Below are 18,698 nucleotides of genomic sequence, written 5' to 3'. Positions count from 1 at the left end.
CGACGCACGAACACTAACATAAATTATAAATGTCCATTCAATCAACGTGTGTCTCCCCTATCTAATAACAACATTGCTAGATGTGGAAGCCCCGATGATGACTCGAAACAAACAAGATGAAGCCCTAGAGCCCCGGGGAAGCGTCCAATCACAGAAGCACTTCGTAAATAAACAACAGCCCCCAAATTAAAATATCAACCCTTTAAAAGTAGTACGATTTGTTTATTCTTCCTAACGGTGATGACTGATGACCTAGTGGTAAAGACGTCGCGGCTTTCTATTCGGGAGATCGAGGGTTCGATTCCAGGCACACACCTCTAACTTATCGGAATTAAGCATGTGCGTTTTAAGCAATGAAATTCTTACCTAAATACTTATCAGTTGCTAAACATCTTGACGGAACTTCCATAATATTCTCAAAGGTGTGTGAAGTCTGCCAATCCGCAGTTGGCCCGCGTGGTGGACTATGACTCAAACCATTCTGAGAGAAGATCCGTGCTCAGTAGTGAGCCGGCGATGGGTTGATCATGATGATGATGATGGTGATGGATGATTATAATCAATTTTCTCCTTAACTGCTTTCTGCGTTGGAATTATTTTTGCCTACGGTTTAATGTAGATGTCAGTATCCCACTTTGTTAGCTAAACTGTTTAGTCTGGTCTACGAGGATTGACAAACAGAACAAACGACCGACGAAAATAGTGATGTACCAATGTTCCTGGACGGGAATCGTGACGGTTGACGAAAATCATGACTCATGGTGCAGCGGGGTGATTCGATATCAGTGTTCAACATTCATTGATAGCCACCGATCTCATTTGACATTGGTTGGGTCTACATTGCTGCTTCACTGAGCCATATTAAAATATAGTTTTCATAGAAAACCTATATATTTGGCAAAAAAGAAAGATGGGTCCTATTTCAAATGAAGTCATTGTCTCGTAAGTAGATAGCTAAAACCGAGATTCCTCCAACATCAATGCCTTCCTAAATTACTTACCTCTGAAGTGTGAACGCATTCTACCTAACCCTGGTATCATTAGCCATCACACTTCACACTAATATTATAAAGGCGAAAGTTTGTGTGTATGTAGGTATGTGTGTATGTGTGTATGTTTGTTACTCTTTCACGCAAAAACTACTTACTGACCGGATTTGCCTGAAATTTGGAATGGAGAGAGATAATATCCTGGATTAGCACATACCTATGCTACTTTTTATTCTGGAAAATCAAAGAGTTCCCACGGGATTTCGGAAAACCTAAATCCACGCGGATGAAGTCGCGGGCATCAGCTAGTTAATACTTAAATGCGAAAGTGTGTTATTTAGTGTGTTTTGTCCTTCAACGCCGCAACGGAAGAACGGATCGGCGTGATTTTTGGCATGAACATAGTTAAACACCTGGAAAGTGATATAGGCTACTTTTTATCCCGAGAAATCAAAGAGATCCTACGGGATTTTTTAAAAATAAAAATCCACGCGGTCGTCATCTACGCGCGGTATTCAATTATTATCTTTGGATCTACACATCCCATCACTAGTAGGTATACTAACCGAGCTACAGAAAACACATTCGCTTTGGCAGCCTCAGCCTCGGCGTGGCGTGGACTCGCGCAGTCGCGTAATTGCGCCAATCTGCGCGAAAACACGCGCCGCGCTCGTATTTATTTATTTACTTTGTATTTACTGCAACACCAGCGAACAGAGAGACGGGAGTTTCTCTTAGTTATTCTTTTTGGTTTCTGTTAAAGGTTGTTTGTTGTTTTAATGATTTATGTTAGACTTTTGAGCCTAGGGAAAAAGGTTTAATAAGTAGGTACCTAAAGTCCTAAATCTGTAAGATGTAGACCTAATGTACCTAAGCCATTTTTACCTTGCTTACATAATAACTGTGGACAGGGAGTTTATTTCTACACTGAGCAAAAAAGACCGTCTCTTTTACAAATTCAGAATAAGAAAATATGAACAGAGCTTTGAAAACTTATTCAAAAAAGAAATTTTAAAGGGAGGAATTTCAAATGCTACAAGGAGGATGGACGCACATGGCCCGCTATGAGCGTACTTAACAGTTACAGCATTTTCAAAAGCCATGCCATCTTAAAAATAATCCCAAGTTTAGAAGCCAAGCCGGCAAGAAACTCGGCAGTTCCTCTTTTCAAAAGCTACTTAGGTAAGTACCTACTAAAATAATCTACGTCCTTTTTCCAAAAAACTCACTGGTTACTTTTGCAATAGTGTTTATCAAGTTTAAGTAGGTACCTATAGCTAGTTTTGTATGGTACAGTACCTACTACCTACCTATAGAGTTGAGCGTTTGTTGCAGAGACAAGTCAGCGTTTTCCAGGTGAAGCCACAGTCGGAGCTAGTAGCAGGGCAGCACAATATTTGTCTGAGGCGCCAAACATAACGCCGACCGCGGCTGAGTCGTGAACCTCTCCTTGTTATTGTGACCATCATTTCAGATCACGCTTAAACTTCACTCGCAAAGACTTCGAGAATTTTTCAACGGATGATGGTTCAAACTGCAAAACCATGCCCATGTAATATTAGGTATCTACGAGTAACTGGACGAATTGTTCGATATTTCTTTTAATCGATGATTAGGTTGTTAAAAAGCGGTCAAGTGCGAGTTCAATTTGCACTTGAAGGATTCCGTACCATCGTACAAGAAATAACACTTTTTTGTGATGTACCTAACCACAATTTCTGTTTTCGGATTTTTGTCTTTGTTTAGTGAGACATTCCTATCTACCAAAAATGATTCTGGGCAACAGGAAATAGGTTATGATTCTCTAGGCAGGCCTTGACAGACAGACAGACAACGAAGTGATCCCATATGAGTTCCTTTGTATACAAAGTTTCTCATAGGGACTGTCCCTAAAGCTTCAAAGCCATGGTGTTCATTGCCGCTCGCTGAAGATTGGCCAAATCGTGGCGAAACACGCGCGCGGTCACCCTACGTCTGCTGATAACGCGTTATGCTCCTACACTGCTATAGGTATACACCTATATATCTCCTGGTACGTTTATTTGTGAACATACCCACCCATAGATTTTATTATGAGTCGATGTGAATACCTCTATAATATTGTCTCTGACGATGTAGGTATGTCTGTCATTAGATTTTGTTTTCATACTTTTCATTATGATCACCATGATCATCCCCGGAAGCCATCGCCGGACCACTACGGAGAACGTGCCTCCTCTCAGAATGAGAAGTGTTTAGACTTTATGCCATAGTCTGCCACGCTCGCCAAGTTAGGATTGGCACTTTGAGAACATTATGGAGAACTCTCAGGCATGCAGGTTTCCTTACGATGTTTTCCTTCACCATTAAAGCATGTGATATTTAATTTCTTAAAACACCCTAGGTACTTAGGTACCTAATTACTTATAGGTAGGTAGGTAACTCCGAAAAGTTAGAGGTGCGTGCCCGGGATTGAACCCCCAAACCTCCTTAACTGGAGGCCGACGTCTAATTAACCACTGGGCATCTTAGGGTAGTAAAGCATCCTACCTACTTACTTACCTACCTGATAGGTATTATGAACCTAGTAGGTATATCTATAGTCCATAGTGACATAGAGTTGTTTGTCTGTAAACAGTATAAAACAATGGTCCAGCGTCTGTACGTAGACACGTAGAGGGGCGTGGCCGTGAGTGGGCGGGGCGGCTATATTTAGACTATATCTACTCTACATATACCTACTATGTCTGCTCCACACTGAGGTAGACAAAAGGCATGTCAGGTGAGGTAGATCTTCTTCAAGCCACTTCAGGTTATGTAGAGACCTAGGGTTCTTGAGATTACGTGTTTCCTTTATTTACTTGACAGCTGCAGTTGTGCCTGTAACGTAAAACTAGGTAGCCTACCTAGATATAGACTATAGGTATTAGGTACCTACCAGTGGCGAAGGGTGCAGATCTGAAAAAGGGAAGCCGGAGCAAAAAAAGATCTGACCTAACAGAATATCAGCACCGTCGTCACTGATGTTTCTATGGTGCTTAAGAGGGCTCTCTCCGTCACTCGTTTTATACCATTTCATACAATCGTAGTTCCAATTTCATTTGAATATTAAGCAACCAAAGTCCATGAAATTTTGCAGACATATTCTAGAAACTAATATCTATGTCTGTGGTTTTCCAGATTTCTGTTAAAATATTCGGTTTCAAAGTTACGCGGTCTTAAAATTTTCATACAAATCTTTGAGCCCCTGTAATTTTAAAACTACACATTTTTAGAAAAATCTAAAACACCACAGACACAGATATTAGTTTTTAGAATATGTCTGCAAAATTTCATGGACTTTGGTTGCTTAATATTCAAATGAAATTGGAACTACGATTGTATGAAATGGTATGAAACGAGTGACGGAGAGAGCCCTGTTAAAGACCCAATTTTACCATTAATAATATAAAAAGCACTGACATTTTGAAAACCTTTGTGGCTTTGAAAAAAATCTTTCAATACATAGCTGTGAGATACATCCATGCTTGCTTGCTTTATTAAATACAACCCATAACCCACACGGAATTGAAAACTATAATCATTTTAGTCTTTAGTTTAACACATACCTACACTAAACAAACTGAAACTAAATCACCGTTAACTTACACTTATTAGGTAGTTATTAAAAATCACTAACCCCAATTTATTATAATATCAAAATCAAAGAATCACTAAACTTTAAATTCAAGCACGCATGTATGTTTCACGTAGGTAAACGAATGTATTAAATCACCCTTAAAAACAAAATATTAAAATAGTAGTATAAATAAAAAATTTAATTTGGAGGTACGATAAGCCGGTGAGCATCGGCTTATGAACTATATTTATCTGACCTGTCAGAGAGACGAATTCGTATTCGTTCCGGGGCCACTTTAATTGGTGGTTCCATATTGGCGACCCGTAGAGTGAGACAGACTTAGTTCGCTTTATAGGGAAATGAAAGAGATGGAATACTAAGTAGTAAGCCGGGATGGTTACGGGTTATCGAAGCTATTTTCTATTGATGATAGATTTTCCCTGACACTTGTAAATTTTTAGGCGTCAAATTTGGTACGGTAGCATCATTCACTCTGGTAGCCTGCATGATAATAATCGAACTTTTGCCCTACATTTGTCACTAAGTACGTAGTGAGTGCTTACGTTATATTATGCGAATTCTTAAAGGGAAGCCGATTGGAATCGGGTTACATGGACATTTCGCCACTGGTACCTACCTACATATAATATGGAGGGAGCAAAGGCCAAGTTATACAAAAATAGATACCTACCTACCCAACTAGGTAGGTACTTAGGTAGAAGGTACTTAATAGTAGATAGGCACCTAGATATCTACTACGATCCAGCCTTTGACGTAAGTAACCTACCTACCTATACCTACTGATTCGCTAACTCGGTGTCTAAGATTGAATGAAAGCCATTGACCTACGCCCGTGAAGGATAGATGAATCTACACCATGTTTCATAATGATAAATAATCCAATAATTTAAAGCCAAGCAATGACAAATTCCTCCACAATTCATTGTTACAATTACATCTGCAATGTTAAGGAACACTATTAACGGTTATTTATCATTCGTAGCTACATCAAAACCGGTCACACTAAATAAACTCCTAAACAACGCGTGTAACATTCAAAAAACAATGTTTACAATTATTATAGCCCATGATAAATCGAGTTATTTTATTACGTAACCCTAGCGGCTAGCAGACTGCTACCCTTAATGGAGCCACAACTTCGTTGCATAAGCGACAACTCAATGCAACAAGCGACAATATCTATACCTAATGTAAAATGTTTAGTGGAATCAGTGGCATGCCGCATGCGCAGGATTTGAAGTTAGGGTAGGTATTAATTAGGTTACTTATGCCTTTAAGTATACCTACTGTCATGATGTAAAATGAACATTGAACTAAGTACCTATTTCAAATTTCAAAACCTACCTACTTATTTAATAAGTGCTTTTCTACCTCTACGACCTGCATGAGGCCACGAGTTTAGTTAGCTACTACAAGCGACGGAAAGTTGTTTCAATAAATGAATTCGTTTATCGTTCTACAGTCACACTAAAAATTCGCTTAGACGTCATGGTCGTGGCTCTACGTTTACGTGGAAAACTTAAAAAGCTCCCCATAATTAAATTGCAACTGAGTCAAGCCAATATCGTTTCAACTAGCAAGAACACACGGTGTACATGGACCGTAAGAACAAGTTTGTAGCTACTGACAAAAGACAAAAAAACAATGTTTACAGCCCATCGGATTCATCATCATGAATCGAGTTATTTTATACCGTAACTGTAGCACAACCCTATCAAAAGTGAAGCCCTTACGTGGTAGAAAGCTCGCAAAATCGACCTTTCAACTGGGGTGCTGCAAAATGGTGCTTATCGGCTAAGCTATACGGTGTAAATGGAGTGTAGTGATAAGATTGTAGTTTGTGCGTCTGGGAATAGGTGGGGTTCAATGGCTGGGCGGTGCCGAAGGCGGGGCTTCGCCACCAGTCGTGAAGGCACCTTAGTTCGGAGCGAGCGGCTCGCGATGCCGCACTATGAGTCCTCCGAGTTTCGCGATCCGAGACTTGCTCCCCGAGGCCTCGTCGCGGTCGCCCTCGCCCTCCGACACGGAGCTGGACGTCACCGGCACGGAGACCCCTCCGCCCGGCTCCTCCACCACACCAGATGAAAAGAAAAACGAGAAACCCGCCTACAGCTACAACGCTTTAATCATGATGGCGATACGAAGCAGCCCTGAAAAACGACTCACACTGAACGGTATCTACGAGTACATCATGAAGAACTTCCCCTACTACAAGGAGAATAAACAGGGCTGGCAGAATTCTATACGTCACAACTTGAGTTTGAACAAATGCTTTGTAAAAGTCCCGAGGCATTATGACGACCCGGGAAAAGGAAATTACTGGATGTTAGATCCGTCTTCGGATGACGTTTTCATCGGCGGAACGACGGGGAAGTTGCGACGACGGTCCACAGCTGCTTCCAGATCTCGTTTGGCGGCTTTTAAAAGAGGGGCGATTCTGCATCCGATGTTTGGAAACCCATACGCATCCTTAGTCGGCCTATACCCTCCTTTATTATCTGTGTACGGAAGATATGCCTTGCCGAGTCCCTTACTAAGGTTGCCGCCGCCTCCTCCTAACCCTTATCATCAGTTGTACAGGAGGATACACGGGCTGTCTCCGCCGGTAAGTCCACCGGAACAGGACCCAGATTCACACATGGTGAAGCACAGTTGATCGAATTTGATGTCTTGTGAAATGTGAATCTTCAACGAAATATCCTAGCGATATATTGGTCTGAAGATTTTAACCCTTTGCACCGACTATGACAGTTGTATAATGGCTATAACAGTTCTTGCTGTGTAGTTTAACCAATAGAGGGAGAGTATCAGTCTATGGATAGATGTAAAGCATCGATTGCATCATAGTTCGGTGCTGGGGTGCAGTAGTGGTGTTGAACAATGAAGTTTCGAAGTGACTGTGATAGGATGAGCGTGTGTATAAAATAATCGTTTGTATTTTGTAAAAAGTGGTACTTCTATTTATTTATTGACGTAAGATTCTATTTAATGAAATTAATTTAATGTTAAGAGGCTAGAAAGTTATATCGGACGCAATAAAATATGTCTCCAAAATATGTGGTCGGTATTTTATATTTCTTTTCTCCCCCTATCTTTTGAGATAATACTGAGCGATTGGGCTTACAAACTCTTATAAAATACTACAGTAAAATACTGATACCTACCGGGCCCATAGACTATGTCCATAAAGCAAGTGGGACACAAGTTTTTTTCAGGATAAATCTGACTAAATAGATACCTAAGTAATAAGTAAATAAGTAGCGCATACACTGACTACAGAACTTAGAGGTCTCTTATGCTACGTGTAGGTACGTCTACAAATGTAACATTTCACTCTACCATCTTGTGGGTAACAGACAGCTCAGCCGGTTGAATGCTCGCAGGAATTCATCAGTTATTTTGTACAGTCAAGTCAATACCCTCGACTTACTGACTGTATTTTTACTTTTTACACACATTTTTTTTTCAAGAACTTAGAGATCTAACAATATACCTAACTAAAAGGAAATACTCAAGCCCACAAAGGGTTTCGGTATTTTAATTCTACCTACCTAAGTACCTACCCCACTACTTTACAGGAACTCGTATGGCCATGAAAATTTTCAAAGGGCAGCTCATTGATAGACCTATATATAGGTAACTAAGTACTCGGGCAGCTGTCAAGTTTCTTTTTGAGCCTTTTCGGTACAAAAAGCCACAAACCAGTGCTGGGTTTAGGTACATGACTGAGCACTTGTTTGAATAAAATGTTCCTATTTCTATTTGATGGAACAAGGTAGGTAAATTAGAAAACCGTTTAATAACTCAAACAATCATCAATTTGCACTCAATCAAAACAACTTCATCAACATTTTAATTGGTCTCTAAGTATTTAAATAACTAGAAGCCAAACTACTCTCACATAATTATTTTAAGGAAACTTTTTTTTACACATACCTATCTATCTAATAGGTACCTAGTAATTTTTAAGGTTCCGTTAGGAGGTCTGTATCTCAATAGGAACAAACTGGCCAAGTGCAAGTCAGACTCGCGCACCGAGGGTTCTGTACTCGGGTATTTTTCCGATATTTTGCACGATACTTAAATCAGAAACTATTAAATAGGTATGTAAGAAACAAATAAAAATCTGTTTTAGAAAACCTTTCATAATATGATACTCCACCTGGTAGGTATAGTTATCTTACGTTGGATATTGAAAATACTAATTAATTGTTTATAAACACATTTTAATTTTTTTTCTCCTTTATTTATTTAAGGGCTTTTATAACTATGTACATGTCAGCCCTATTATAATCTAATTAAATAAAAGAAACACAAAATTCTTAACCTAACAAAAAAAACAGAAAAAAAAAACATATTAGTAAAAGGCAACGCAAGTGATACATTTCTCAAGAAATCGCATTTTAATATTTTTTGTGATGAACCCTCGGAGCTGGAGTCCGTCTCGAATTTGGCCGGGTTTTTTCTAGTTTTATATTTCTTTAATTAACAGAATAATATGCTTCTGAAGATCGTTGGAAAGCGATCAAATCAAAACAAGCTCACAACAGCTCAATCAAGAGAATAGAGGTTAAAATAAGGCTTATTTATTTTTTGATTGGGTGTGTCCAATTGAATTGCTATCTTCGTTTGCGGTTGCGGAATTTAGGTTGCTACAAGTTTGGTTCACTAAACACGCTAAAACACAGCAGTTATTAAGATATTTTAGCCTAATAGGAGCTTTTACACAATTTAAATAATCTGTTACGAGTTGGACTCGCACACAATACCTATTTAGTTTTACTAAACTTTTTGTCTGCGGAAAATTCAATCATTGTCAAGTCAAAAGTAGGCTCACAACCTACTATTTTATAAGTACTCGGATATTTAAACCAAAGATAGGTAGTAGAGAAAGAGAGCCAGCGCGTGCCAGATCTTCGTTATTTTATAAAAGCTGAAAGTTTCTCTGCGTATTGTGTTCAACTGCACAGGGAGGAACGATCACCAACTCTGAAATTTGGATCATAGTGGCTTTGGGAGATAACAGGTAATAAAGGTGTAAAAGATCTTACGTCAAACTATGAAGTCTATTTTTAGTAAATTTTCTTCGAAATAGTACTAGAAATCACGTCATGCATTGCCTACATAGTGTCATGACAACCCCCTGCCAGACGCCCTAAGTAGGTCTCATTCGCACGAGAGCTTTTTTAACGTCCGTTATAAAAGCCTTCAAATAGAACAAATGCATTCCCAAGTATCTGTTCACACGTCAACGCTTTTTCAAAGCGGACTTTGTATTTTCAGCCCACCGCCGGGTTTTAACGCAACGCTTTTTAACGCTCGTGCGAATTAGGGCAAAAAGTTTAAAATTAGACTATACTTTGACGTAAGATTTTTACACCACTATTACCTGTTATCTCCCAAAGCCACTATGATCCAAACTTCATAGTCGCTGATCGTTCCTCCCATGTGTTGGGGACAATACGCAGAGAATCTTTCAGCTTTTATAAAGTAACGAAGGTCTGGCACGCGCTGGCTCTTAGTTCAGTAGGTAATAGAAAACATGTTGTTTGTCTTCAACAGCCCAATCAAGAGAGTGGATCAGGTTTTTAATAAAGCTTATTTATTGTTTGCCTTAATTGCAGTTATAACTCTAAACACATTCCGGGGCGAGCGGCCGTGGCGAATTGAATCTATAACTTCATTTGCTCAATGTGGGCTAGGATTGATTTACACTGTAACGGTGAACCTTTTTCTTAAAAATCGGTCAAGTATTTTTTATTATTATTCAGATACAAGTTAGCCCTTGACTCCATTTCACCTGGTGATAAGTGATGATGCAGTCTAAGATAGAAGCAGGCTAACGTGGAAGGGATATGGCAGTTTTTATTAAACCCATACCCCTTTGGTTTTTACACGTCATAATACGGGATCTAAATCACTTGGCGGCACGGCTTTGCTGGCAGGGTGGTAACTAGCCACGACCAAAGCCTCCCACTAGACCAGACCAGAAATTTAGAAATTATAAAAATCTAACAGGCTTGGCGACAAAATTGAAGTTGTATCGCAGCCAAGAGAAACATGTCGCCTGTAACCCAACTCCCTAATCCACGTAAGCCCGTCATCTTTCACGAGACACAAAACATCTTGCCTCTAGAAATATTGTGAAAAGCTGCGGCGAACAACACAGCCAATAAATCACGACAATCATATACACGACTGCGACAAAATTAAAGGGAGGTTGTGACTTTAGCAGACTGTCGGTATTCTACAAGATATGTTTCGTAGAGTGTGCCCAAGAACTTTTTGATCCTCCCTCCCCTTACTATCGTACTGCAAAGCCTTGCTTAGGTCTGCATCCGTACGTAAATTACGTAGGTACGTGCACTAAAATAAAATAATAAAAAAACACGTCTGCCCTATCCAACAACGAACTAAAAAGTAAATTTTTTCACATTTCAAAATGGCGTCAAAAAGGTATCAGTTTTCAAAAAAAAAATATAGCTAATATCACTCGGGATGATGTATGATTCTAATGATACCATATAGTAACTGATTACATCCAAATGTATTCAGCCTGTTCAGGCATTTAGAAGTTAAGGTGCAAAAGTGGTGGAATAAAGATATTCACATAGATACATACGTAGGTACGTCGTACATGAATCTTGGAAACATTACACAAATATTTTTTTTCTGCTGTGTTTCGACCCTCGAATTCTATCAACGTTGGTGAAATGTCAAAATCTTTTTTCGGACATAAAAAATAATGTCAGGCAACCATATTGTTTGGATGTTACCGCGTGTTTTCCGACCACAGACAATTAGGCGACGCGCGCGCATCATAAACAAGCGCGCAGCTCAGCGCGGCTTAGCGCGAGGCGGCGCAGGCGGCGTTTGGCGAGAGCTGCCGGTAAATAATTGTAAATCTACGTCAAAATTCAACGACACATACATATGTTTGAGGATTACGGGCGATTAACCCGTTTCACACTGTTTTATGTGGCGCGAGAGATGTCTAAGCTTTAGACCACACTAGAGACTTTTTGTATCACAGCTTTTTCGTTTTTAAGATTAGGATATATACCAGCTATACTCACGTATTTAGTCGATGTAAGCCCGACTGGTTTCTTAGTAGCTTTTTTCGTGTTACGAGTAGGTACATGTCTTGTCTATACTAACAGCTCAAGTACGGTATGTGCATTTATATTGACACAAGTGTAAATTAAAAATTTTCAACACCCCCGACCAGTGATGGTTACAGTAACTAGAAAAGAGCTGATAACTTTCAAAAACTTGGAGTTTTCCAAAACATCATTTTCAAATAAATAATAATGTATATCTAGGCAACGTCCATCTTGACAGCTTGACATTTGTCAATTGACTTAATATTAAGAACCTAACGGTTATCTAACCTTCTTTTCTACAAGAAAACTAGAAAAGAGCTGATAACTCTTAAACGGCTGAACCAATTTTTTTGGATTATAGCTAAGAACACTCTCGATCAAGCCACCTTTCAAACAAAAAAAACTAAATTAAAATCGGTTCATTCGTTTAGGCGCTACGATGCCACAGACAGATACACAGATACACAGATACACAGACACACAGACACACAGATACACAGATACACACGTCAAACTTATAACACCCCTCTTTTTGGGTCGGGGGTTAAAAACGTTGCAAAAGCCGCGACAAGGCATTGCAACATTGAATGTACTTGGGCTGTTCCTTGGAGATGTAAATGGCGAGGGGAGTACTAGGTTGAATAATTTCTTAGCACACTTTGCCAAATACATCCTGTAGAATACTTACCGACAAACAGGCGACCTTTCGCCGATGCGGTTGTAGCTTAATTTAATAGACCGGCAATGGGATGATGATGATGAAATGCATTGCTATCTCAGGAAACCCCTACCATTATGTAATCAATTGATCCTCCTTCAAGTTGACTGATCGTTTGTATCTACCTCCTTCAATAGTTATTGGAGAGTGGCGAAATGGATTGTGCTGATTTGGCACTGGGAGAAGCCACAAATCAATAGTAGAAGAAGACGAAATAGAAAGGGGTAACGCACACGATCTTCATGTTATTCCACAGGAAATGGGATACACAACTTTTAGTAGCATGACTTGTCTCTAGCGTGATCTTGGTGACATTTGGATAATCTCCGTTTAAATATGGCCTCGTTGATATCGGGAATCGGCTCCTAAATATGGATTTGTCTTTGTTTTTGTTGGGCTCATCTTCTTTACCTTCGCGTCAATTGGAACGCTTTCCAGGAATATCCGGGCGACACCACATACCTACTTCTCTACTTGTAATGATCACTGTTAGATGTAAATAAAAACAATGTTAGTTATTTTAAAGTAATCCTTAATTTACGTATTTCATTTGATTTTTTTCTAAATTATAAACGTAATAATATTATGGCCAAAAGCGTCGTGCAACCCAAGCGCCAATCTCTATCAATGTTTGAATATTTATTTATCTTTAATTCAAATCTGAAAATTGTCCTTCCCGTAATTGTGAATTAATACAAAAAAGTCTTGTCCTAGGCTGAATGGGCTGAATATGACAGGTGTATACCTACCTAAAAACCATTTTTAACCCCCGACCCAAAAAGAGGGGTGTTATAAGTTTGACGTGTGTATCTGTGTATCTGTGTGTCTGTGTATCTGTGTATCTGTGTATCTGTCTGTGGCATCGTAGCGCCTAAACGAATGAACCGATTTTAATTTACTTTTTTTTGTTTGAAAGGTGGCTGATCGAGAGTGTTCTTAGCTATAATCCAAAAAAATTGGTTCAGCCGTTTAAAAGTTATTAGCTATTTTCTAGTTTTCTTGTAGAAAAGAAGGTTAGATAACCCTTAGGTTCATAATATTCAAGTGTCAATTGACAAATGTCAAGCTGTCAAGATGGACGTTGCCTAGATATACATAATTATTTATTTGAAAATGATTTGACGGGGGTGTTGAAATTTTTTAATTTACACTTGTGATAAATGATTACAGTAAGAAGTTCGAATTCCATCCATCGCGTTGATCTATTGTTGCTCCTCTGTTTAAAACAAGCTTTTATGTCAAAATGTTAACGTACTTAGGTATTAATGGTATTAATATTCTACAGCTACCTATAAAAAAATAGTCATGGTTAAACAGACCCAAAACTTTATTTGGACATCTCAGAGAATAGTATGACAGCAAACTGTTTTCATTCAAACGTACTTGCATTTTAGGTGTAGATACGACTCTATTTGTAAAGAAAAACTGATCCAGAAATATGAATGAATATTTATTTCTGCAAATGACAATGCGAATCAAAAATTTAATCCTTTCGTACATTGTCGCTAATCTCAAAAAAAAAAGAATACTGTGACCGTCACAAAACGGTCACAATCCGAAATATTTATACTTAATACCATTGACGAAGCTTTGTGAGCTGTTTGTCCACATTCATATTATAATACTATACGTAGTTATTTGCCCACATTTGTTATTTTCAATACAATTTCTCAATAATATTTTATGTACCCTTTAAAGCGGATGTTTTTCTTACAAATTGTGTGGAATTACGGAATTATGAAATGGGAAGAAAGAGCAGTCTAATTATTATAATAGAAATTGTAAGAAATCCATTCATGTATTCATTGGATTCTTTCTATTGATGACGTGATGAAGGAGTTTTGTTGATTTAATGCATGCCAAGTATCTCTGCACCAAGTAATCCATACTAATATTATAAATGCGAAAGTGTGTCTGTCTGTCTGCTAGGTTTTCACGGCCCAACCGCTGAACCGATTTTAATGAAATTTGGTACAGACTTGGGGTAATTACATCCCGGGGAAGGACATAGGCTACTTTTTATCCCTGAAAATCAAAGAGTTCCTACAGGATTTCAAAAAAACTAAAATCCACGCGGGTGAAGCCGCGGGCTTCCTCTAGTAAATAAATAAATATAGTTTTTATTTCAGACATAATATTACAGTCCATATAGCAGGTATTCCTAGATGTTGACCGCAACTTTGGATATAGGTTTTTAAGAAATCTCGTGGGAACAATTTGATTTTCCGGGACGCAAAGAAGCCCTGGGATGCAAGCTATTACATATCAGCTGTAGGCACCAAACGTCAAAATCGGTTGAACGGATGGGCCGTGAAAAGCTAGCAGACAGACAGACAGGCACACTTTTATATTTATAGTATTAAGTATGGATATAACAGTATCTAGTCATCCATGACTGCTGAAAATAGGAAGTTCTTACCTACAGGTAAGGTCTGGTACGGATTTTCCACCACTTAAATGGTCTGTGGGATGTCTACATTTCACGGTCTACTTGTCACAAAAAATGTCTCCGAGATTTCTGCTATACAGTTGGCTGCTTGGCCAGCATGGTGGACTACGCCGCCCCTTTCGCTGTGGTCGTTGAATGCTCTGTGAACCCAGCGAAAGGGGACTAGATGTGTGGTAAACAATTGAACACCTATGTCTGTGGTCCAAGAGTTAGGACCTACGATTTGACAGATGTAACAAATATATTATTACGAGAGATTATTTGAGGAATATCAATGATAGTTACGAGGGCTGTTAATAAAAGCGTGTATAAATAAACTCTGGCGTTTTTGTGTTGTGAACCCGCGCCTCGTCCCGTTGGTCCAGCGGTCGTACAGCCTAAACCCTTTTCATTCTGAGAGAGAGTACCTACCTAAGTAGGGTGATGGCCTGAGATGATGATGATGATTGATAAAAATGTAAAGCCAAAGTCAAATAAGTAATTTATTAAAAGTAGGTAGGTAGCTATGCCTCAAGAGAGTAGACAAATGTATTGACTGTACTGAAGTCAACAGTCAGTAAAAATTCGTGCCAATGACTAGTGATTATGGAAATTACTTCATGGTCTAGAGAACTTATTTTGATATGTTTTTCTATGCGAGATAGAGTTGGATAAACTAATTAGAGTTTTTGTGACACATCGAGATTGACACTTCTGCATGAATTACTATGTAATTTTGTCATTCATTAATTTAGTTCAATGAAACATGGCTAAGTAGTCTAATCCACATAATATTAATAAATAGGGTCATATATTGTATTCGGATCAAATCAAAAGGTTACGCCCCTCTGGCATTCGTTTACTCTTATTACTTAGTTTAGGAATTACTCTTCCGAGATCAATGTTTCCTACCAATTATAATCCAGTTTTCCGGGTATCTTTCAAACAAGAGTGAACAGGCATCTTCTAGGCAAACGCGTCCATCTTAGGCCACAACATCACTTCCCATCAGGTGTGGTCAAGGTCAAGCGTGTGCCTATTTAGTGAATAAAATAAAACGAGAGTTTTTAAAAGTATTTAGTTTAGGTACGGTCGGCTTCAGAATTCGAGTAGCAAATAGTGCATCAAAAATATGTCGCACTTATGACCTTTTACATCTTATGATAAACACGCCACACAAACCTAACGCATGTGTATAGCCGTGCCACGCAAATCATTAAGGTGCTAATTGATTTACGACTTTGACTGTACCTTGAGGTCAAGAGTGAATAATAGGAGGAATCTTCTAGGCAAGCGCGCTCCATCTTAGGCTGCATCATCACTTGCTAGCAGGTCTGATTGCAGCCAAGCGCTAGTCTATAAATTAAAAAAAAATAGAGTCCATTAATTAAAGCAGCGTTGGTGGTGAGATGTTTGGTAAACATCACGGTTATGAACTCTTTGCCGCCCTCTGATGTTTCATAACACCACAACACTGTTCTCTGAAGTTCAGAACCGCCTGTACCCACGGCTAATTGTATTGTTTTGATAATATTTACATCAGCAGATTTGGGAGCAACTCCCTTTATGGCAGAGCTTTTTTTTTCTTTAAGTTGGATGCTTAAAAATACTTAAATGTTGGAGCTTATAAAATACTCGCACAAATGTTGAAGTTTTTTTTCTGGAACTCTTATTTTAACACTTGTTTATTGCTTAAAACAATAGCTTTTAAACAAGATCATAGACTTACGTAGGTAAGCATGTGTAACAAGTCTTGCTCTACCTTGTAAATTATAAAAGGTACCTACCTATTTATGTATTCGGTTTATCAGTCAATACCTTATTTGATTTTTAGCAAAAAAAAAGTAAAAATAAGTCTGTAATTTCACTTTTTCTTCTCAACTGCAAACAAGTTGCATCATTACCTGTTATCGCACAAAGTATCGCATTACAAGCCATTTGTTCTCGTCCCAAATATTTCAAAACAGGCGTAATTCGATCCGCCAACAATACGCCAATACTATAATTACCGCAAACAATGTCATTTTATCTGGATTTCATCTGGTTCGGCTTGGAGAGCCACTCTTGTGGAAACGCTCGCTGCTTGAGGAATTTCGCAAATAGCTTTTTTTCCCCAATGTAATCGAGACGTTGACTGTTGAGTGGGGGAACTACTAAAAACAAAGTCGTTTTATTTATAGGTATAAAATATAAATAGTAGTTAGGTAGGTATAATATAATAAGCTGACTTATTTAAAAACATCTTCTAAAGAAATTTTTTTGCTTAATGCATTTATTATTTAACTAGATGATGCCCATGCCGCGTGGATGTAGGTTTTTAAAAATCTCGTGGGAACTCTACTTTTCTGGGATAAAAAGTCGCATCGCTACCTCTGTACCTAATTTCACATAAATCGGTTAAATGGATGGACCCGTGGGAACTGTTTGATTTTTCAAGGTAAAAAGTAGTCTATGTCCGCCCTAGGATGTAAGCTAACTCCGTACCAAATTTCATCAGAACCGGTTAAACTGTTAGTCCGTAAAAAGCTAACAGATGGACATACAGACACACTTTCGCATTTATACCTATTATTGCTATAGATATATCTACCTCACCATAAAACGAAGAGAAATAACAGTTTGTTATTTTTCCTTTTAGTAAAATTAGGTATAGGTAGGTAGGGCTTTTTTACACCATGACAGTAGAAACCATTACGTTTATGGTAGTCTATAGAAATAGTACCTAAAGGCATTTAAAATCTTGCTTTAGTCTTTACAAAAGACCAGAAGTTTAATAGGTAAGTAATTATTATCATCCTATCAAACATCATAATCGATCAGGATCTTCAGTTCGTCTCGTCTCCAAGAAACAAGGCACAAGAGAAAAATACCAGTAATGGTATGAATCATCGTTGATAACAAAACAACCCGTTTATATCAAACCGCAGCAATCAGAGAGCTATCGTATACTAAAGGCGCTAATGTCTCGCAAAACGGCCTCAACCTGACTGTTGAAAACACGGTACAGGGAAATAGCTTATTGTGGGTAAGGTAAATGGGTAAAAAAGAGGACCACCCGTGTTTTTATCATTAAATATATTGGCACTATATTAACTTAAAAGATATCCGCTATCTTTATCAAACTATAACGTAACTATTATGGTAAGTATTGTAACAGTAAAAAGTACATATTTGCTTACTATATTTTTATTTTATTATCTAGTCCTAACTTCTATTAGGTACGAATCCAATCAAAACACAGTGTTTTTGGCTAAAATGTCTAATATAACTAATGATTTTGGAGATTTCAGGACGTATGTTCTGCCCTCGTACATAGAACTTTAGAGTTTTCATTGGAAGTATGTTTTTTGCTAAGTAATTTGGCAGTACTTGCATGAAAATTGTAGCTGCGCTAAGGAAAAGTGCAGCATTAAACATATGCTAGAAAAGTATGCAGTACTTGTGAGTGCTGCGTTTTCAATATGAAGGGCAGTGTTGTATTTTTGTATTGTAAGGTAAATAATTAGGCTTATACATAGACCTAGATGTTTATTTGAAATAGATCTTGCTTTTTTTGACGTTTACTGTATGAGATCTGCATCTCTATTCTCTACAACTCAATGGCAACGTCACAGCAACAAAGACTAGATGCTGGTCATTAGATAATATTATTACAAATTATTTTGAAGAAAGTCAACCGATCGATAAACGTTGTCGGCGCGGCCTTTGATGGCGGCGCGGCTTTGATGTGCCGCGACTGGTTCTCGTTAGCTCCACGTTAGCTCGCCGCCCTCGCCCCGCAACATGGCGACGCGTTCCGATGAAACGGCGATGAAACGCTGAAGCTTTCAGGGGAAGAGCG

The 18,698-nt window shown here is 38.5% G+C and overlaps 1 protein-coding gene and 1 long non-coding RNA gene across 3 annotated transcripts in view; one reads left to right on the top strand and one right to left on the bottom strand.

Annotated features, from left to right (window-relative positions):
• Nucleotides 1–8,271, bottom strand: part of LOC123869908 — a 26,454-nt gene extending 18,183 nt beyond the window's left edge. The window contains exon 1 of the long non-coding RNA XR_006796978.1: nt 8,257–8,271. This is a non-coding gene — a long non-coding RNA (uncharacterized LOC123869908). The remainder of the gene's footprint in view (nt 1–8,256) is intronic.
• Nucleotides 6,525–18,698, top strand: LOC123869904 (fork head domain transcription factor slp2). Of its 2 annotated transcripts, none has more exons than XM_045912989.1 (2): nt 6,525–7,361; nt 18,689–18,698. In XM_045912989.1, exon 1 carries the CDS (start codon nt 6,560–6,562, stop codon nt 7,262–7,264), a length of 705 nt encoding a protein of 234 aa, XP_045768945.1. In that variant the 5' UTR covers nt 6,525–6,559; the 3' UTR covers nt 7,265–7,361; nt 18,689–18,698. The 2 variants fall into 2 exon arrangements, with proteins under 2 accessions (XP_045768945.1, XP_045768946.1); XM_045912990.1 differs by lacking the exon at nt 18,689–18,698 and adding an exon at nt 7,400–7,661 and having other exon boundaries at nt 6,525–7,338.

Source organism: Maniola jurtina, chromosome 11, assembly GCF_905333055.1.
Source record: "Maniola jurtina chromosome 11, ilManJurt1.1, whole genome shotgun sequence".
Taxonomy (NCBI): Eukaryota; Metazoa; Arthropoda; class Insecta; order Lepidoptera; family Nymphalidae; genus Maniola; species Maniola jurtina.
The sequence above is the reverse complement of the archived record's forward strand: the minus strand, read 5'-3'. Positions and strand labels throughout refer to the sequence as shown.

Excerpts from the sequence above, each read along its gene's own strand:
- LOC123869904 (XM_045912989.1), top strand. The coding sequence starts at position 6,560 with ATGAGTCCTCCGAGTTTCGCGATCCGAGACTTGCTCCCCGAGGCCTCG.